This window comes from Anomaloglossus baeobatrachus, chromosome 2, assembly GCF_048569485.1.
Source record: "Anomaloglossus baeobatrachus isolate aAnoBae1 chromosome 2, aAnoBae1.hap1, whole genome shotgun sequence".
Taxonomy (NCBI): Eukaryota; Metazoa; Chordata; class Amphibia; order Anura; family Aromobatidae; genus Anomaloglossus; species Anomaloglossus baeobatrachus.
In genome coordinates this window covers 77,234,399-77,257,079 of record NC_134354.1, presented here as the reverse complement: position 1 = coordinate 77,257,079, position 22,681 = coordinate 77,234,399, and the positions used below count along the sequence as shown (strand labels likewise).

General features: G+C 43.2%; 1 protein-coding gene across 1 annotated transcript in view; it reads left to right on the top strand.

Annotated features, from left to right (window-relative positions):
- The first annotated feature begins 1,018 nt into the window (after positions 1 to 1,018).
- The window catches only part of VGLL3 (vestigial like family member 3), a 32,329-nt gene continuing 10,666 nt past the window's right edge, over positions 1,019 to 22,681 (top strand). The window contains exon 1 of the mRNA XM_075333083.1: positions 1,019 to 1,311. Coding sequence (XP_075189198.1) covers positions 1,201 to 1,311 — 111 coding nt within the window. The 5' untranslated portion in view covers positions 1,019 to 1,200. The remainder of the gene's footprint in view (positions 1,312 to 22,681) is intronic.

Below are 22,681 nucleotides of genomic sequence, written 5' to 3'. Positions count from 1 at the left end.
CCACCATCAGCCCCAGGCGTCCCCTAACCTGCAGTGGCGGTCCCCACTGACCGCAATACTGAGAGTGGCGTCACGATCAAAACCGAAGATTCCCTACCTGTGACCAGCACCAGCTACGTGGAGTCCCTGAAGGTATGCACCGATACAACACCTGTGGGGCTTCACAGGCACATCCTCACTGCTCCAGCACACATACAGTAGGTGGCACATCCTCACTGCTCCAGCACACATACAGTAGGTGGCACATCCTCACTGCTCCAGCACACATACAGTAGGTGGCACGTCCTCACTGCTCCAGCACACATACAGTAGGTGGCACATCCTCACTGCTTCAGCACACATGCAGTAGGTGGCACATCCTCACTGCTCCAGCACACATGCAGTAGGTGGCACATCCTCACTGCTCCAGCAGACATGCAGTAGGTGGCACATCCTCACTGCTCCAACACACATACAGTAGGTGGCACATCCTCACTGCTCCAGCACACATACAGTAGGTGGCACATCCTCACTGCTCCAGCACACATACAGTAGGTGGCACATCCTCACTGCTCCAGCACACATACAGTAGGTGGCACATCCTCACTGCTCCAGCACACATACAGTAGGTGGCACATCCTCACTGCTCCAGCACACATACAGTGGGTGGCACATCCTCACTGCTCCAGCAGACATGCAGTAGGTGGCACATCCTCACTGCTCCAGCACACATACAGTAGGTGGCACATCCTCACTGCTCCAGCACACATACAGTAGGTGGCACATCCTCACTGCTCCAGCACACATACAGTAGGGGGCACATCCTCACTGCTCCAGCACACATACAGTAGGTGGCACATCCTCACTGCTCCAGGCTGAGTGTTCTGAAAACTTCATTGTGAATCATAAAGTGAGGGCTGGAAATCCTCCTCTCATTCCTGGCAGCCAATCACAGCGCAGCCCAGTGTGAAACTTTCGGCCAGTAGAATGCTTGGAGCGGTGCCTGCCCCCAGCCCCGTGCAGTCCTGTGTGCACGGAGCCGAGCTGCCTATTGGCCGTCTGCGGCTGTCTATTGTGTGCATGCTAATGCTGCCGCCTGTGTCTCTGCCTGCTCGTCTATAAGGGACATATGGAGCATCTAGGAGCGAGGAATATGCCGGGCTCACTGACCCCTCCTAGGATAAGCCTTACTCAGGGGAGCCGCTGACAGGGCGTCCTGCAATGAGTTGTCTGGATGTTATGTATCATCACCAAGTGTATGGCATGCACCAGTATCTGCCTGGCACGGCCGCTTGTACACCAGGGTATTACCAGCGCCAGCACAACCAACAGGTGAGTCCTCACAGCATCGCCTAGCAGAGCCGTATGGTGACAGGGCACATAGTGATGAGTGCGGGCCGCACAAGGCAGCACTTTATATCCTGATTCCAAAAGATTGGGAAATAAAAAAGTGTCCACCCAGAATAGAGTGTCAGCCAGGGCAGCACAGCTTTACTTGGGGCTGCAGACCTCCATGGCATTTTGAGTGTTAACCCAATATATAATTATATTATATTAAACTGTAATATATATATATATATATATATATATATATATATATATATATATATATATATATATATATATATATATATATATATATAAAAATACAGGATATATACAGAAGCATAGAGATACTAAGTGACAAATTCATCTCTGCTATCTCTATAAAAAGAAACTATATAAAGGAAACAAACACATTTAGAACATGTTCCATCTAATATTGAATAGGAAAGTATGAAAGTGAAAACCCTAAAATCTGGGGTGACTGGGTCCAAGATCACAAGGGTCTGGAGCAACATTCATAGTCATTGCTGCACAGCTATAGTCAGAGGTGTCAGCTGATGGTCATGCTCTGCTTATGACAGAACCTTCCTGGAAAATATATATATAGTACTGGAATAAAACCCTCCTGTATATTGTGCTGAAGATCTGTAGTTACTGCTGAGCTCAAAAACTCAATGGATTACATAAGAAATAATAGAATGTGACTGAATAATTACAAAGTATTTCATATCTATCTATCTATCTATCTATCTATCTATCTATCTATCCATCTATCATATATCTATTATAGATCATGTATTTATCTATCTATAATCTCTTTCTTTCTTTCCTTCTTTCTTTCTTTCTGAGATGGCACAGTGGCTTACAGTCAACACTCAAACTTTAGCATCTATTTATTTTCCTATCTCTATCTATCATCTCATTTATCTATCTATCTATCTATCTATCTATCTATCTATCTGTCTTTTTTCTTCCTTAACTGCTTTCTCCTTCTTTCTTTTTTTCTTTCTTTCCATTGGAGATAGTACTGTGCCTACACTCACACTTCATCTATCTATCTATCTATCTATCTATCTATCTATCTATCTATTTCTTTACTCCTGTCTTTCTCTCTTTTTTTCTTTCTTTCTTATTCTCTTTTTTACTCTTTCTCATTTTCTTTCGCTCTTTCTTTCTTTCTCTTTCCATTCAAGATAGTACTGTGGCTTTCAGTCTACATTCACACTTTAACTTTATCTATCCCTCTATCTATCTATCTATCTATCCATCTATCATCTATCTATCTATCTATCCATCTATCATCTATCTATCTATCTTTCTTTCTTCTATCTATCTATCTATCTATCTATCATCTATCTATCTATCTATCTTTCTATCTATCTATCTATCTATCTATCTATCTATCCCTCTATCTATCCCTCTATCTATCTATCTATCTATCTATCTATCTATCCCTCTATCTATCTATCTATCTATCTATCTATCTATCTTTCTATCTTTCTTTCTATCTATCTATCTATCATCTATCTATCTTTCTATCTATCTATCTATCTATCTATCTATCTATCTATCTATCTATCCCTCTATCTATCTATCCCTCTATCTATCTATCTATCTATCTATCTATCTATCCCTCTATCTATCTATCTATCTATCTATCTATCTATCTATCTATCTATCTTTCTATCTATCTATCTATCTATCTATCCCTCTATCTATCCATCTATCTATCTATCTATCCCTCTATCTATCCCTCTATCTATCTATCTATCTATCTATCCCTCTATCTATCCCTCTATCTATCTATCTATCTATCTATCTATCCCTCTATCTATCTATCTATCTATCTATCTATCTATCTATCTATCTATCTATCTATCCCTCTATCTATCCATCTATCTATCTATCTATCCCTCTATCTATCCCTCTATCTATCTATCTATCTATCTATCTATCTATCTATCTATCTATCTATCTATCTATCTATCTATCTATCTATCCCTCTATCTATCCCTCTATCTATCTATCTATCTATCTATCTATCCCTCTATCTATCTATCTATCTATCTATCTATCTATCTATCCCTCTATCTATCTATCTATCTATCTATCTATCTATCTATCTATCTATCCCTCTATCTATCTATCTATCTATCTATCTATCTATCTATCTATCTATCTTTCTATCTATCTATCTATCTATCTATCTATCTATCTATCTATCTATCTATCTATCTATCTATCCCTCTATCTATCCATCTATCTATCCCTCTATCTATCTATCCCTCTATCTATCTATCCCTCTATCTATCCCTCTATCTATCCCTCTATCTATCTATCTATCTATCTATCTATCTATCTATCTATCTATCTATCTATCTATCTATCTATCTATCTATCTATCTATCCCTCTATCTATCCCTCTATCTATCTATCTATCTATCTATCTATCTATCTATCTATCTATCCCTCTATCTATCTATCTATCTATCTATCTATCTATCTATCTATCTATCTATCTATCTATCTATCTATCCACAAATAGTCCAGTATGACTGATCCATAGATCTAGCATCTTTTGTGGAGTGCAGCTATTGGTACTCCCAGTGACCAGGCGTTCCCTCCGGTTTGCTGGAATGTACAGCTCTGCAGACATAACAGCACCTGGAAATGACATAATAAGTGTTGTATACACTGGCTGATAGGCTCTGAAGTCAGTATACATAAAATAAAGCACAGTACAATGCCCAAATATGCGCTTCTATCTTGTAATGTGGTAAATAATTAGTCTTCCTTAATTAATTTAGTGTTAATTTGTTAGCGGCTAAATAAATTTGAAATGACAAAGTGCAAAACAATGGAAATAATGCAAAAATCTGACAAAAATCATACATTCTAATGCTAATTCTGTAGTTAATAATAAACCATAATCTAAAAATAGCAATAACAAAACAGCCTTTAAATATATAGATATATTGTATTTCTATAGCAGAGATGTAGATATAGTGAAGCTGAATTTGTCAGTTGTGTTATATGGTTTTCACAAAACAAAACAGGATAACCTAAAGCGGATCAATTCACAATACATACTGTATAAAATAATAAACATAGACATATATTAGACCTGGTGAGTCTGCTGTACTTACTTTGAAAATCAATGTCAGATTGACTGTCTAATCCTGAAATTAAAATTGATGAGTTATAAGGTTATAAGTGCGGCCAGTCTACCAAAATACTCAGGAAAACTTTAAAAAATGAATATTCAGCCCTTCGGACATAGATTTTCAAAGTAAATCCACGGCCTCATCAGCTCTACGGAATCTATTTAATAATATATATACAGTTTATATTGAGAAATCTGTTGACAGATCCGCTATAACTAAAGGCACCAACTTTCTTGCATTTATAGCGGCCTTCGTGGACAATGCTAGTTTTCATATTGTGTCTCATATAAGCCATGGTTGCTCATATGTGGTAGTAGGGATGGAAACGTGTCCTCTTATCGGCCTGACAGCAGACCAGAGGCATGCACAGAGCGTGGGTGTGAGGTGGGGCCTGCACTCTTTTGGCTCAGACATCGCAGTCATTAGAGACTACAGAATTCTGTTGTTGCATTCCATAAAGTTTTATCATTATTAAGCATGAAGATCATTCTTTACATGGGAAGTGTCTCTGAAAGAAGGAATCTCGCCAGTAACAGAGAAGTATTTCTGAGCTGCTCTGGCCCTGTGTGCAACTACAGGAATATTTGGTGCACTGGATACATTTGCAATACAGTCAGAAAGCCATTTTACTAAGTTTAGAAGAAAAAATAAATATTTTATGTTTTTTCTGCGCTGATGTAGAAGACTTCAGGGTGGAAGAGTCCAGGAAAGATCAATGGATCAATTGCAGTTGTTCTACGCGTTTCAAAGCTATCGAGCTTCATCTTAGGACATTGAGTTTATACGCCCTGCATAGTATGGTCGGTATTGAGCGAAATATAGTAAATTTGTCAATATGTTCTTATATTTGGTAAATACTAGGGATGGTCGAATGCTTCAATTATTCGGCTTTGCGAATGTTTTCCAAATACCTCGCCGCTATTCAACTATTCGCGAAAATTCGATGCGCAATGTAAGTCTATGGGAAACCAGAATAACAACTATTCACAACTATTCGGGTTTCCCATAGACTTAAGGGTGCTTTACACGAGACGATCTATCGTGAGATAGATCGTCGGGGTCACGGTTTTTGTGACGACATCCGGCATCGCTTGCGACGTCGGGCTGTGTGACACCTCCTAGCGATGCAGTATCGCTCACAAATCGTGAGTCGTGTACTCGTCGCTAGGTTTCATAAAATTGTTTAATTAAAATGGCGGCGGTTGTTCATTGTGACACCACGGAAACAATGAACACAGCTTACCTGCGTCCCACGGCTCCTGCAGGCTATGTGGAAGGAAGGAGGTGGGCGGGATGTTTACGTCCCGCTCATCTCCTCCCCTCTGCTTCTATTGGCCAGCTGCCGTGTGACGTCGCTGTGACACGAACGTCCCTCCCACTCCAGGAAGTGGACGTTCGTTGCCCACAGCGAGGTCGTCCGGAAGGTAAGTACGTGTGACGGGGGTTAAACGAGTTTGTGCGCCACGGGCAACTAATTGCCCGTGACGCAAAAACGATGGGGGAGGGTATGATCGATCGTGCTATCGCACAATCGGTCGTCTCGTGTAAAGCAGGCTTTACATTGCGCATCGAATAGCGGCGAGGTATGCGCAAAATATTTACGAAGCCGAATAATCGAAGTATTCGATCATCCCTAGTAAATACCTATATCTGACCCCAAAAAAATAATAGAAGGTCCTCATCCTAAATAAACACGGTGGAATATATAAGGTTGTGTCCTTATATCTGATTGGGTTATGGCCTCCACAGGATGCCCATGATCAGCCAAAACTGATGGTACAAATGTCACTTTATAAAACGTTTTATATATTACTAGAAGGTGGCCCGATTCTACGCATCGGGTATTCTAGAATTTACGTATTGTGTAGTTCATGTATGATTTTTGTTATATATATATATATAGAGAGAGATGTTGTTGTCTGTAGTTACCAAGTGTTTGTGTAGGCGCTGTACATGTTCTGGGTGTTGTCTGGGTGTGACGGGGGGTGAGAGCGGTGTTATATGTGTGTTGCGTGTGTTGCGTTGTTTGTGGAGCGCTGTGTGTCTGTAGCGTTGTGTGTGTGTTGCGCGGTTTGTGTGTGTGTGGTGTGTTTTGGGGGGAGGTATGTTTTGTGCAATGTGTGTGTTGTGCGGTATGTGCGTATATTTGTGTGTGCCGCGGTGTTTGTGTGTTGGGTGTTGTGTGTGTGCAGCGTTGTCTGTGTGTGTGGGTGTCTGTGTAGAGCAGTTGTTTGTGGTTCCCAGTGTGTGTGTGTGTGTGTGGTGTGTTGTGCAGTGCGCGCGCGTGTGTGTGTGTGTGTGTGTGTGTGTGTGTGTGTGCATCAGCCTCTCTTCTCTCAGCCTACCTCTCCCAGCCTCCCTCCTCCCAGCCTCCCTCAGCATCAGCCTCCCTCTCCCAGCCTCCCCAGCATCAGCCTCCGCCAGCATCAGCCTCTCTCCTTCCAGCCTCCTCCAGCATCAGCCTCCCTCTCCCAGCCTTCCCGAGGATCAGCCTCTCTCCTCCCAGCCTCCGTCCTCCCAGCCTTCCCCAGCATCAGCTTTCCCCTCCCAGCCTCCCTCAGCATCAGCCTTCCCCAGCATCAGCCTCTCTCCTCCCAGCCTCAGCCTCTCTCCTTCCAGCCTCCCCCAGCATCAGCCTCTCTCCTTCCAGCTTCCCTCAGCATCAGCCTCCCCTTCCCAGCCTTCCCCAGGATCAGCCTCTCTCCTCCCAGCCTCCTTCCTCCCAGCCTCCTTCCTCCCAGCCTCCCTCAGCATCAGCCTTCTGCTCCCAGTCTCCCCCAGCATCAGCCTCCCCATGCATCAGCTTCCACCAGCATCAGCCTCTCTCCTTCCAGCCTCTCTCCTTCCAGCCTCCCCCAGCATCAGCCTCCCCTTCCCAGCCTTCCCCAGGATCAGCCTCTCTCCTCCCAGCCTCCTTCCTCCCAGCCTCCCTCTCCCAGCCTCCCTCAGCATCAGCCTTCCGCTCCCAGTCTCCCCCAGCATCAGCCTCCCCAAGCATCAGCCTCCACCAGCATCAGCCTCTCTCCTTCCAGCCTCCCCCAGCATCAGCCTCTCTCCTTCCAGCCTCCCTCAGCATCAGCCTCCCGTTCCCAGCCTTCCCCAGGATCAGCCTCTCTCCTCCCAGCCTCCTTCCTCCCAGCTTCCCTCAGCATCAGCCTTCCCCTCCCAGTCTCCCCCAGCATCAGCCTCCCCAAGCATCAGCCTCCACCAGCATTAGCCTCTCTCCTTCCAGCCTCCCCCAGCATCAGCCTCCCCAAGCATCAGCCTCCACCAGCATCAGCCTCCCTCGTCCCAGCCTCCCCCTCCCAGCCTCCCCCAGCATCAGCCTCTCTCCTCCCAGCCTTCCCCATGATCAGCCTCTCTGCTCCCAGCCTCCTCCAGCACGCCGTGCTCCTCTGCCGACACTCACACACCCGATCGCACCCACTCACACACACCCGATCGCACCCACTCACACACACCCGATCGCATCCACTCACACACACCCGATCGCATCCACTCACACACACCCGATCGCATACACTCACACACACCCGATCGCATCCACTCACACACACCCGATCGCATACACTCACACACACCCGATCGCATACACTCACACACACAGACACTGACGATATCGCACATACGCGCTTATACTCACAACATCCGGGGATATCACATGCTTCTGGCCATGTGATCCTCCGGCAGGTCCTGGAAGATCACAACAGCACAGTATCGCCGCCGAGAAGCAAGCGATATCCCAGGATGTTGTGAGTATGTGGATGCGATGTGATGTGTGTGTGTGAGTGAGTGTGATCTGATTTGTGTGTGTGTATGTGTGTGCTGTTATGTGTGTGCTGTTATGTGTCTGTATTTTCCGCCGCTGCAGGACCTTGATGTGTGGATGCGATGTGATGTGTGTGTGAGGTGTGTATGAGAGTGAGTGTGAGCCGGTGTACACTGGTAACTATGATACACATCGGGTAACTAAGGGACCTTAGTTACCCGATGTGTATAATGGTTACCAGCTTTCACGGCCTCCGTGAAGATCCCAGCATCGCAAGGTTATGTGTGGCGCTGCTGGGATCCTGACGGAGCCGGTGTAGAAGCAAGCGATATCCCAGCATGTTGTGATGTGTGAGGTGTGTGTGAGAGTGAGTGTGAGAGTGAGTGTGATCTGATGTGTGTGTGTGTACTCACCTGGGAATCGGGGCTCCGTGTCAGTTGGGCCAGAGCGAGCGTGCATTGCGTGAGGGGGGCGGGGCCTGCAGAGAGCCGGGGCGAGAGGCCAATCCGTGTGGGGGGCGGGGCCATGGCGAGCCCAGCGGCCAATCAGCTTTGTGTCACCGTAAGGACACAATTTCGGAGCATGACAGACAGACAGATAGACAGACAGACAGACAGACAGACAGACAGAATAAGGCAATTATATATATAGATAGCCATAGTGTTGCTGATTGGTGGGGGACCTTGTTCTGGGACCCCCTCTGCAGGGCAGACATACCATTGGTGCAACCTGTGCAGCCGCACAGGGGTCTAAGAGGTAAGGGGCTCATTTCTTTCTCCAAAGCAGGAGGAATTGTGCATTTTTATGAGCTCCTGGGCTACAAAGGGCCCATATATTCTTCCTGGAAAGGGGCCCTTTTCTGTCTGTGTCTGCCAGTACCTCTCCGATTGGTAAAAGCACCACTCTGATGTCCACAGCTCCTGCAGCACACACACGTGTGTGTATGGGCTCAATAGTACGTCTATGATTCTGTACAGTCACTCTCACAGAGACTGTGTAGAGACTGGACAGACATCTGTGTGGGATGATTTAGTGAATCCTGCTTTGAGCAGGGGGTTGGACCAGATGACCTTGGAGGTCCCATCCAACTATCATTCTATGACTTGATAATTCTCTGCTTCTAGCTCATGCGGAAGCTTTGACCCATCTGTGGTGGTCTCACGACCTAGACCCTCACCAATGAGCAACACTATTCAGAGCCTATAATACATAAAATGTTTTAGAAAGTGACATATCATTAGGCTAGGCTACTGTACTCTATATCTAGCAGGTGGACTTATCTCATAATGTGTGCATGGGGTTCAGCCACAGACACAGCATTCATATTCATCATTATATGCACCTAGATGTAGGCACAATATGTTGTTTTTCAGCAACAGGAAAAGTAAGTTGACTTAAAGGATTATTCCCAAGACAATAAGTTATCCCCATTCAAAGGAAAAGGAACAAGTTACTGATCATTGGGGGTCCACCTTGTAGAAGCTCCACGGTTTTTGAGAATGGGGTTCTGAAGACCATACTCAAGATCTTTTCTAGGGAAGACACTAAAGAAAAGACAATCGCAATCAGGTCTTATCTGCAAAGAAAGCATAATTGCTGAATCCACGGAGTGCTCAACTCGTGGGGGTTGTGAATCCGCAACCTAGGGATACGCTTAAAATTATTGTTGCTGCAGCCTCTCGGATAGCAGAAATGGATGACAGGATGCCAATGGACAAGATACACAGGATGTGAAGAGGACAAGAGGACAAGCCATGTAAGTGTAATCCTAGTAGTTTATTATGTCTACACGTTTCGAATTATAAAACTTCTTCTGGACAAAAAATAGGAGTTTTAGTAGTTTTTGTCCTGAAGAATTTATACTTAAAAACGCGTAAGCATACCTGGCTTGTCGTCTTCACATCCTGTGCATCTTGTCCATCGGTAGCGCAGATATTGAACCCTTTTTTCCTGAAATCTAAGATATGTTCTATTCATTGTCTATGGCACTGCTGAATAGCTCTTTCTGCACAGGTCCCATAGACAAGGAATGCAGCAATGGTTCTCCAGTTCCAGAGCCTTGTTCTCATCAAATGGATAAGAGATAAATTACTATCTTGGAATTAACCCTTTCATGTCTTTTCATCAGGAACATGAATTCAACTTGATTGAGACAATCTTGGGTTGACATATTGTGTCTTTAGAACAAACACAAAGTTTTCTGTCTCCACAGACCCCACCGGGCAACTTGGCTCTGTGGCTTTTCTCCCTTGCAGATGTAAAATAGTGGTAGGGGGGCCAAGCAACAGATGTAAGGAGTTAAGGCCAAACCAGGCCTGGGAAAAGGCCTAATTTTTTAATCCCCCATAAACCTGCTGTACATGTGCTCCTCATTAATGCTAACTTTTTTCCTTCTCTGTGTTTTAGATGTATGAAAAACGATGTAAAAGATAAAAAAAAGTCTTTGTTGCCCATAGCAACCAATCATAGTGCAGCTTTCATTTTCACAGAGTAGTTTTAGAAAAGAAAGCTGAGCTGTGATTGGTTGCTATGGGTAACAAAATCAAGTTTTCCTTTCAGATAGTTTCAGCAAATGAGGCCTTGTGTTATTTATATCTTCTGTATAACCCCCCCCAAAAAATGAAAAGTTTGTTTCTATAAATCCTAAACAATGCAATAAGTCTACATATGCTGTAATTACATTTACATATGACTTCTTTAATCAAGAGACAATGGGAAAGATTACAACCAACTAAAGCAGATGGAGTTTTTGCATATAGCAACCAATCAGGGCTCATCTTTCTTTTCTTATCCTGCTCTGGTAAAATAAAAGCTACAATATGACTGGTCGCTATGCACAACAAGGTTTTTAGGACAGTTTTTTTTATGATGAGGATTATACCTTTCCTTAAAGGAGTTGTCCATGAGAAGCAAGTTAACACTTATCCACCACATAGATGATAATTGAACGATGGGAGTCCAAGCATTGGTGCTCACACCGATAAGCAGAAAGGGAACTGTTACTGCCAGTAAAACCCATGCACAGTGTTCGGCAGCCCCATAATGAATGAATGAACCATTTGGACCCCCATATATCAAGTTCATAAATTAGTTATAACGTTTTTCACCAAACAACACCTTTAACTTGTGTTTTTAAGTATAAACATTTCAAATTACATACAAAAATTATATGTATTTCTATAGCTGCGTTTTTATTTTATGAATCAATAAAATATAAGCAACTCTGTAATGTTTCTTATTAGAGAAATCTGCTTATTTCTTCTCTTGGATTGATCTTTAAGACTATGTACCCACGATCAGGGCTCACAGTGTTTTTCACTGCATCCAAAATGCTGCATTGTACAGTACAAGCACAGTGAATGGGATTTATAGAAATCTCATGCCCACTGGGCTTGTTTTTCCTGCAAGGTAAACGGACATGCAGTGTGGCTTCCCTAGATGCAACATGTCAATTTATTGCTGCGGAGCCGAGAGTGTTCTCTACAGGGAGAACAGAGAGAATGTCCGCAGCAGCCCAAACTCTGATCGTGGTCACGGGCAGCTGCAGTTTCCTGCAGAGAGCACTCGTGGCCTGTGCCCCTAAAGGGGTTGTATACTACTTTTACATTGATGGTCTATCCGTAGGATAGGTCATCAATGTCTGATCGGTCGTGGTCAGACACCTGAATCAGCTGTTATTGGTGCTGGCGGTGGAAGCAGGCAACCAGAATTGCTCAGGTCACTGCGCTATCAACTGACAGCGGCCATGGTTAGGTACTGTACATCCGCCTCCCATTCAAATCAATAGGGGGCAGAGGTGCAGTATCCAGCTGCTGCCACTATCAGTTGATGGGGCAGCTCTGGAGCTGTGCATTTCCAGTTGCCTGTCTGCAGCAGCTGATCAGCAAGGGTGAGGGTTTTCAGACCCCGGCAGGTCAGACATTGATTGCCTATCCTTAAAAGTAGTTGTGACGGGGTCCTTCTCCGATATCACACAACCAACAGAGCGAGAGATGAGTGAGCAATCCAAGAATATTTATTCCCAGCAAATCAAACGGTCCATAAAATAATCCATCATACAGAGGGTGAAAATAGTAAAGAAACACGAATTTAGTCCAGTAAGCGATAAATGTCCCAGGAGGTTAATCATAATCCTCCAGCAGTCCTTTTCCAGGGAAATCAGGGTCTATATGTCTCTCTGGGGTGTCAGCCTCTCATCAGAGGATCAATCTTCCTACTCCTTCTCTCTTCTCCTGCTCAGCCATACTGAATCACTAATCCCTCAGGTAAGCAGAGAGTTTAGGTGGATTCCAGGGCCCCTCCCCCACACCTAGGGACAGAAGCACTTCAAGGAGTTATCACCCTGCAGACAGGATAAACAATACATCAAATAGACAGATCACCATGCCCAAAACATAAACCTACACAAAATGGTACATGACCCACAATATCCCACCATCACAGTAGTGACCAACATCTTTAGCTCTCAATTCATGGTTAAAATCTCTAAAATATTTATGTCTTCAGTGAAGACAGATTTTCAGATTACTGAGCTAGGAGAGGACAGTTGGTGCTTATAAGATTCTACGGAGAGATGAGTACTAAGTATTTTCTAGAGGTAGATAAATGTTCTGCTGCAAGTTCTACTGAAACAATAGTAACATTCTATATAATGTGTGTAATATATGAATAAGAGCGCAACTAGTGAAATATTCTGTAACCCATTTCATTTTCCATATTTTTGACATTGTTTTATCACTGTGCTGTAGTCATTATCTTCATGACATGTTTTAAATTTATTATATGAACAAATATAAAGACAAATACCGTACTGTATACATTTGTCTTAGAAAAAAATACATGACCTCATAGATATTAATGTAGACAGGAGGTGATACAAATATATTAAAAAGTTAGTAACAAGGTCATACTCACTTTTCGACCAATATAAAAAAATATGTCATACTATTAGTAACACACTCTCAATTAAATACATCTATCATTAACCCTTTATTGAAATGGCCAATTTCCATTTTTGTATTTTTGTTTTACCCTTCCATTCTTCCAAGAGCCATAACAATTTTCCCATCAATGTAGATGAATGAGGGCTCGTTTTTTTGCTGGATGAGTTATACTTTTGAATGACACCATTCATTCTGCCACACAGTGTACTGGAAAGTGAGAAGAAAATTCCAAGTGGGGCAGTATATTTTTTTCTTTTATATATTTATTTTAAATGGGAAAAAAATTAAGTGATTTCTATTTTTATCCAAATTGTCTCTCCAGTAAAGGAGACAAACTCTAGCACAGCGCCACCTATTGGAAGTAGCGATCCTAAAAGTCACAAGTGGATTTTTAACAATCCTTTGCAATATGACTCAGGATATATAAGCCAGATTAGAATCCCAATTTGCAGACACGGTGTTTCGGGGTGCTTGCCCCTCGTCAGTGCAAAGTATGGGGGTGTCTGATCTGGCTCATGAGAAAGCTATGTGGGGACCACAGGGGAACACTATTCTCCTTAAGGAGACTTTGCAAGCCAGTCTGGCTGCCAAGTAAGGGGACTTATAGCTGCCACGCCCCTCTAAGAAATATTCAAATTGTCTCTCCAGTAAAGGAGACAAACTCTAGCACAGCGCCACCTATTGGAAGTAGCGATCCTAAAAGTCACAAGTGGATTTTTAACAATCCTTTGCAAAATGACTCCGGATATATAAGCCAGATCAGAATCCCAATTTGCAGACACAGTGTTTCGGGGTGCTTGCCCCTCGTCAGTGCAAAGTATGGGGGTGTCTGATCTGGCTCATGAGAAAGCTATGTGGGGACCACAGGGGAACACTATTCTCCTTAACGAGACTTTGCAAGCCAGTCTGGCTGCCAAGTAAGGGGACTTATAGCTGCCACGCCCCTCTAAGAAATATTCAAATTGTCTCTCCAGTAAAGGAGACAAACTCTAGCACAGCTATTTTTATGTGTTATTAATTGTTTCAAGTGTTTTAAAACTTTTTTTCATTACTTTTTTTTATATACGGTAATTGTTAGGCGCTGATTCATTATCTGTTTTTATTAAATGATTTTCCTTTTTCTTTCATTCTTTCTCTTTAAAATGGTGCAGTAGATTAGTGAATTTTGAACAAAATGAAAAATGCACATTTTTCTTCTTTTACCTTTTTTTGCTTCTTTTTCACAAGATCCTCTAAAAAATTGTAAATCAGTACTCGATTGGGCAAAAGTAAATTAGGCCCCCTTCACACATCAGTGTTTCCAGTTCATTTGATGTTCGTTTTGACATGTACTAGAGACACATTCACACGCCTACTCGTGTTTTCACAGGGACAGTGTGCCCGTGTGAACCACATAGAGACATGTCCGGTTTTTACCGTCAGCACGGATGACAAAGGCCAAAAGAAGTCTATAAATTTGTGAAAAACACGTGCCAGAATTAAATGGATTCAAGAAATGAATGATTTTTTTTATGTGTTAGAGATGTGTATAGATAGATAGATAGGATAGATAGATTTTACAAATTAACCAAATAAATAAGTAAAAAAAAAAACAGCATGGGGTCTCCCCCTTTTTTGATAACCAGCCAAGGTAAAGCAGACATCTGGGGGCTGGTTTTATTAGGGTAGGAAGGCCCATTGATGATTGGTCCTTCCCAGCCTAAAAATAGAAGCCCACAGCCGCCCCAGAAGTGGCAAATCACACTAGATGCTAGAACTTTGCCTCTGCTGTTCCTAACTGCCCTGGTGCATTGACAATTGGGTTAATTGTAGTCGGGGTTGATTTCAGCTGTGTAGTGACAGCTGCATGATGCCTAATGATAGTAATCTAGCTGTGTCTATCAGACACCCGCATTACTAACCCAATAAACACGCATATAAAAAATGATTGAAAGTAAAATACTCCCCAATAATTTCCCTCCCCTCGTTCACCTCTTTATTAAAAAAAAATGAACAAGCTGGGCATCCGTAGTCCAGGGAAAGCGGCGTAGTCCAGGGAATCCAATGTGATCCACAAATGAAAACCTGAAAAACATAAAAAGGGAGAAATAAAGACAAGACACTCACATTCACCAATTTATTATAAAGCAAAGTTCCCGGTCCGGTGTAGTCTAGCGCTTCCCACAATGTTCCTTGATTACGTCAATCAAAGGGTATGGAGCCATAGGCTGAGGCTCCAAAAGTTTTGAGCGTCAGCCACTCGCAGCTCACGCTGTTTGCCGTGAGACCTGGCCTCTCTGATTAGCAGTGTTGTCAGTTATGTCACTGCTTATTACAGAGATGAGCAGTAACGTCAGTAACATCACCAGTCATCAGACGTTCCGGGTGACACTGCGCTCTGTATGACCCAGCAATTCAGATGAGCGGTGACATTACTGAGCCAGGTTTCGTGGCGCACAGCATGAGCTGCTCAAAGACTATGAAGTGTCAAAACAAACCTCCATACCCTTTGATGGTTGACTACGTTGGACCTGCTGGGGATTTTCTCTTTTTTTTAGGAGTAAATTGGTGAACAAGGGAAAGTGTCTTGTTTTGTTTTCCTGTGTCTTTCTGTTTCTGCTTTATGCTGGTTTCCATTTGTGAACTAAGATGGATTCTATTGACTAAAGCCTGCCTCCTTTACACGGGGCGACCGATTGTGCAATTTCACAATCGATCGTACCCGCCCCCGTCGTTTGTGCGTCACGGGCAAATCGCTGCCCGTGTCGCACAATGTAGTGAAACCCTCGTCACGCGCACTTACTTGCTGAGCGACCTCGCTGTGGGCGGCGAACATCCACTTCCTGAATTGGGAGGGACGTTCATCATCACAGCGACGTCACACAGCGGCCGGCCAATAGAAGCGGAGGGGCGGAGATGAGCGGGATGTAAACATCCCGCCCACCTTTTTCCTTCTGCACTGCCGGCGGGAGCCACGGGACGCAGGTAAGCTGTGTTCATCGTTCCCGTGGTATCACACGGAGCGCCGTGTGCTGCCACGGGAACGATGAACAACCTGCTGCAGGAAAAATAAATGATATTATGAAACTGAGCGACGAGTACACGACTCACGATTTGTGAGCGATACTGCGTCGCTTAGAGGTTTCACACGAGACGACGTCGTGTACGATGCCGGATGGGCGGCACGAAAACCGTGACCGCGACGATGCATCGCACAATCCGTCGTCTCGTGTAAATCACCCTTAAGGTGGACCTGCATGGTTTTTTTTTTAAAATATTTGTGAACCAGGGAATTAGTCGGAGATTGTTTTTTAAAATAAACTATTTTTGAATGTATGTTTTTTTCTTTTTACTTACTGGGTTAGTAATGGGGGTGTCTGACAGATGTCTATCCATTACTAATCCCTGGGCATGATTCCAGCTGACATTAAGCCCAAGTATTACCTCGATTCCCACTGCACCAGGTCAGTCGGGAAGAGCTGAGGCAAAGTGCCAGAATTGGCTCATGTAATGTGAAGCACCACTTCTGTGTATTTTTAGGCTGGAAAGGGCCCAATAACCATGGAACTTCTCAGCCACATAAAATCAGCTCATAGCTGTCTGCTTTACCTTTCCTAGTTATCAAAAATATGGGGGACCCCAAGTTATTTTTTTTTCTTTTAATTATTTATTTAATTGGTTAATAGATTTAAAATCTATCTAGCTATTAACTATCTATTATCTATTTATTTATCTATCTCTATCTAGCTCAGTGTGATGCATTTTTTCTGGCCCGTATCACAGAGATGTCACATGGGTGGCACACAGATGACACTCACATACACACGGATGGCACACGCATAGTACACAGATGTCACAAGGATGTCACACAAAAGGCACACGGAAACTACATGCATGTCTCATGGATGGACAAAACGTATTGTGCCACATGTGTGTTTTTTGTGCACACGTGTGAAGGGGGCCTCAAATACTGCACTCCAATAGGTACTGGAGTGCAATTGCGCAAAAGTTTGAAACATTTTGAGAAATCACAAATGATGAATTCGGCTAAATCATCTGGACAAAGAAAATTATGAGCACATTGTCAAAAAAAAAGAGAAAAATAACTTAATAAAAGCCAAAATTTTAAATAATGAATAAGGGGTAAACAAAAAAGTCGGGATTAGAATCATGTTTACTCCAGAAAAAAAGCACAAAAGCAATGGTGGATTAAAGTGAACCTGTCAGGTCCAGTATGCACCCAGAACCACGAGCAGTCCTAGGTGCATATTTCTAATCTTTAGATTTTTAAAAAATGTATTTCTAAAGATCTTTTACCGTATGCTAATGACCGAGGGGACTAGTCTCCTGGGCGTTAGTTCCCCTGGGTAGTCGGCTCCATTAGCATGTTAGTATACCCTTGTGGGTGTGCTATCATGCTAATGAATGCACAGCATCAGAGGATGATCTCATTCACCTCTCCGCTGCCATCACCGCTAAACACTGGATTTCGGCTCAGTGCGCATGACCCCGAGTTTCGGTCATGCGCACTATGAAGCCGGGTGTACGGGTCCTGGCTTCAAACTTAAATAGAGCACATGACCGAAACTCCAGGGTCATGCGCACTAAGCCGAAATCCAGCGTCGGACGTGTCGGTGGCGGAGAGGTGAGTGAGATTATCCTCTGAGGAATCACATTCATTCCCTTTAAAGCCCTAATGATTCTTAAGTGTGTAACAAATACAACATGAACATATAAAAATCATCCAAATTTGACAAATATGTTGTGCTGTATTCAGCAATACACCAACAGAAGAATACCTCAGTAATGCAAAACATAAGTAGTGCAAACCAATAAGGCCCTGAGTAATTGCTACACACTATTGATTATGTGTTCGTCAAATTATTTCCCCCCATATTTCATATTAGCGGCAATTTTTGTTCCAAAAAATTCACAAACTCACAAAAGTTCAGACTAGCAGATAAGTTTACAATGGTGTAATAATGAGGTCAATAGAAAAATGATGTGTCTAATATCTGCAATGCAGTGATTTTTTTATTAAAACCTGACTCAGACATGATGGGATTCTTTATACGACAAGTATCTTCGCCGTTGAAGGTTACATGTAGTGAATATTGCAGATGTGCTGTCATTGTCCAGCCACCCGCTGTCAGTCACCCTGCTCATTGTGCCTTTTATATGTAGGTGAGGAGGAAGGACCCTCCTGTGCTTTGTCAATAAGAGGGTGGACAGGACTCACAATTTTTCTTGCTCAGTAAAAGAAACTTCTGTATACCAATGTTCAAGCTTTTGTGTATACAGATGGATAGGGGAGTTTTGATATGCTAAAACTGCTTGTTTTGTTCTTGTGCCCTTCAATCTGTTTTGTACATAAAGCAGGTACTTCATGTCAAATGTGATGGATATCCTGACAGTTTAGTGCCTTGAAATAGTATTCATACCCCATGAACCTTTCCACATCTCATGTTACACCCATAAATGTAAATGTATTTTATTGTGGTTTTGTATGATACTCCAACACAAAGTAGCAAGTATTTGTGAAATGTAAAGGAAATGAGTCACGGTTTTCTAAATATCTTAAAATCTAAATTTGAAAATTTCAAATGGCCCCCCAGCGGCCAGGTGGTGGTGGTGGTGGTGGTGGTGAAGGGGGCCCGTGTGCCCCCCGGCAGCCAGGCCAAAGTGGTGGTGGTGAAGGGGGGATTTCTATTCAGCCCCCTGTAGTCTGAAATTCCTAAATAAAACCCTAAATGACCAATTACCTCCAGAAGTCACCTAATTAGTAATTTGAGTCCACTATGTGTAATTTATTCTCAGTATGATTACAACTGTTCTGTGAAGCCTCAGAGGTTTATTTGAGAACATTAGGGATCAAACAGCATCATGAAAACCAAGGAACTCACCAGACAGGACAGGGATAAAGTTGTAAAACAGGGTTAGGTTAAAAAAAAAGATCTGAACATCTCACGGAGTACTGCTCAACTGCTCAGTCTATTATCAAAAAATGTAAAGAATATGGCACATCTACAAACTTACCATGAGATGGAAGTACACCTAAACTGATATTCCAAGAAAGGAGAGAACTAATTAGAAAAGCAGCCATGACGCCCATGGTCAGTCTAGAGAAGCTGCAGAGATCCACAACTCAGGTTTAAGAATCTGTCCCCAGGACAACTATTACTTTGTATCCTCCACAAATCTGGCCTTTATTGAAAAGCGGCAAGAAGGAAACCAATTCGAAAGCACACCAAAAGAAGTCCCATTTGCAGTTTGCAAGAAGTGCTTTAGCGGACACAATGAGTATGTGGATAAAGATGCTTTTGCCAGATGAGACCAAAGGAGAACTTTTTGCGCTAAACGTAAAACACAATGTGTGGCAGAAAACAAACACATTACCCTGACACACCATCCCCACAGTCACAAATGGTGGCAGCATCATGTTGTGGAGAGGCTTTTCTTCAGTAGGGAAAGGGAATCTGGTCAGAGTTGATGTGAAGATGAATAAATCTAAATACAGAGCAATCCTGTAGGAAAACTCGTTGAGGCTGCAAAAGACTGGGGCGTAGGTTCACGTTCCAGCAGGACAATAACCCTAAACATACTGCCAGAGCTACAGTGGATGGTTTAGTTCAAAGCATATGAATGTATTTGTTTGGCCCAGTCACAGTCCAGACCTAAATCCCATAAATAATCTGTGCGAAGTCTTGAAAATTGCTATTTCATCCAATATCACTGAGCTAGAACTATTTTGCAAATCTGAATGGGAAAACATTTCAGCCTTTAGATTTGCAAAGCTGGTAGATACATACTCCAAAAGACTTGCAGCCGTATTGCACCAAAAGGTGGTTCTACAAGGTATTGACTCAGAGGGGATGATTACAAAAGCAAGTAACAAGTTTCAGATTTATATATTTTGAAAACCATGTATCATTTCCTTCAAAAATTTAACTTTGCGGGTGTAACGGGAAAAATGTCTAAACGTTCACGGAGTATAAATACTTTGTCAAGACACTGTATATTTTATGAGAAATATCAAATGTTTTAGCAACAGTTTACAAAGGTATGGTCACCATACAGAGCAGAAATGAGATAACCTAATATCCAAAAGGTAGAGAAAGATAAAATCTATCTATCTATCCTTCTATCTATCTATCTATCTATCTATCTATCTATCTATCTATCTATCTATCTATCCCTCTATCTATCTATCTATATATCTATCTATCTATCTATCTATCTAGAAATAGAGGGCTGCCTTCTTTTTTGATTACTATTTATGTGAGTGTGTGAGTGGTGCTTTCTCTTTTTATTACTAACCATTGATCTTTATATCTACAGTGCCTTGCGAAAAAAAAAAACCACCCCCTCCCCCCTTCCTTTGTAGGCCTCCTTTTGTGGAAATTACAGCTGCAAGTCTCTATGAGCTCTCTACATCTTGCCACTGGGACTTTTGACCATTCCTCAAGGCAAAACTGCTCCAGCTCCTTCAAATTTGATGGTTCTTTGGTGAACTGCAATCTTCAAATCTGACCACAGATTCTCAATTGGATTAAGGTCTGAGCTTTGACTAGGTCGCTTCAATACAGTCACACATTTCCACTAAACCACTCAAGTGTTGCTCTAGCAGTATGCTTTGGGTCATTGTCTCGTTTGAAGGTGAACCTCCGTCACAGTCTCAAATCACTGACAGAATGAAACAGGTTTTGCACTAGAATATCCCAGTATTTTGCACAATCCATCTTCCCCCTGACTCGGAACATTTTCCCTTATCCTGCTGCCGGTAGACATTCCCACAGCAAAATGCTGCCATCACCATGTTTATGTTTCACTGCGAGTATGGTGTTCTTGGTGTAATGAGTTGTGTTGGTTGGACAGATTCTCTAGTTTCTGTTTGGGAACTCTGAAGCTCCTTCAGGGTTCTTTTTTCTTTGTGCTGCCGCTCTGATTAATGGCCTCCATGCCTGGGCTGAGAGTTTTGGTGAGCGGTCCTCACTTGGCAGGTTTTTTGTGGTACCATGTTCATTCTATTTGCTTATGATGTATTAAAGGGTGCTCAACAATTGCTGAACACATTGCTTTTACTCCTAGTGAGAGCCATTCAAAAACTGCAAGCGATTCTCACTGGGGTGCCAGCTTCCATCATTCACTGAAGGTAGCCGACTCTTTATTTTGGATCAATCACAAACGACATGTCTGAGCACCCGTGACACTCTGACGAGCAGTGAGCATACCCGACCATCTCGATGCTCAATTGAGTATCCAGCAGTGGCGAGCACGCTTGCTCATCACTAGTGAGTACATATTCACATTGCAATTTTTGTTTATCTCAATTATTTAATTTTTGCCTATATATTTCTGACTTCCCCAACTTAGACTACTTAGTGCTGATGCATCACATACAAATCACACTACAAAAATACTTAAACACATGTTGTAATGTAACAAAATAGGTAACAAGCCAAGAGGAATGAATGCTTTCGTCAGGCGCTGTATATCTATCTATCTATCTATCTATCTATTTATTGTGATGTATTTATCTATTGTTTAAATAATATTTAAATATAACATAGTGCGTTGTAGTACATGATGTAATGAACTTTAAAAGGAACCTATCACCGGTTTTTCGGCCTATAAGCTGCGGCCACCACCACTGGGCTCTTATATACAGCTTTCTAACATGCTGTATATAAGAGCCCAGGCCGCTCGTTTTCTGGTGCCAGCGCCAACTCTTTCGGTCATCTTTATCGCCGCCACCATCGTCCTTCTGAAGCTGGGGTGCATGAGACATCCGACGTCATACACACTCGCCGGCATTCAGGTCCTGGGCAGGACAGATCAAACTAGTGTAGTGCGCATGCGCAGGACCGGCGAGTGTGTATGACGTAGACGCGTCATGCTCACAGGCTTTAGTAGGAGGACAAAGATGGCCGAAAGAGGCGGCGCCGGAGGACAAAGACACCCAACTGAGCCATATCCACTGCAGCGACCGGTTTAGGTGAGTATTATAAAGTGTTTTTTATGTTGTACACAGCGGCCTGCGCTCTTATATACAGCATGTTAGAATGATGTATATAAGAGCCCACTGGTGGTTGCCGCAGCTTATAAGCCGAAAAAACGGTGACAGGTTCCCTTTAAGAGTGCTCATCTTTAGCACTCTGTACACCTATATGTATTTAAAGTGTAACTGTTGCTTTAATTTTGATTGCATATGTCGCGGGCGGAGGGGCCGCGCTCGCTATGCTCGGGTCCGTGGCTGCTGCTGCTGCTCGGTGGCTCGAGCGGTGGGCCGGACTTGGGGATGCGAGCAGCGCTCCTCGCCCATGAGTGAAAAGGGGTGGTTTGTTTTGGGAGATAGTTCGTGACGCCACCCACGGGTCGTGGTGATGATGGGCACCACCGCTGCTGGTGACGGGGATCCCGGGAGCGATGGTAGGGAGCAGCTAGGATGTTGTCCCTTCTGTGGGTAGGAGTTGGTGATCCCGGGGCCCGTTTGTGGAACGGAGAGGCTGGGGTGCAGGGTT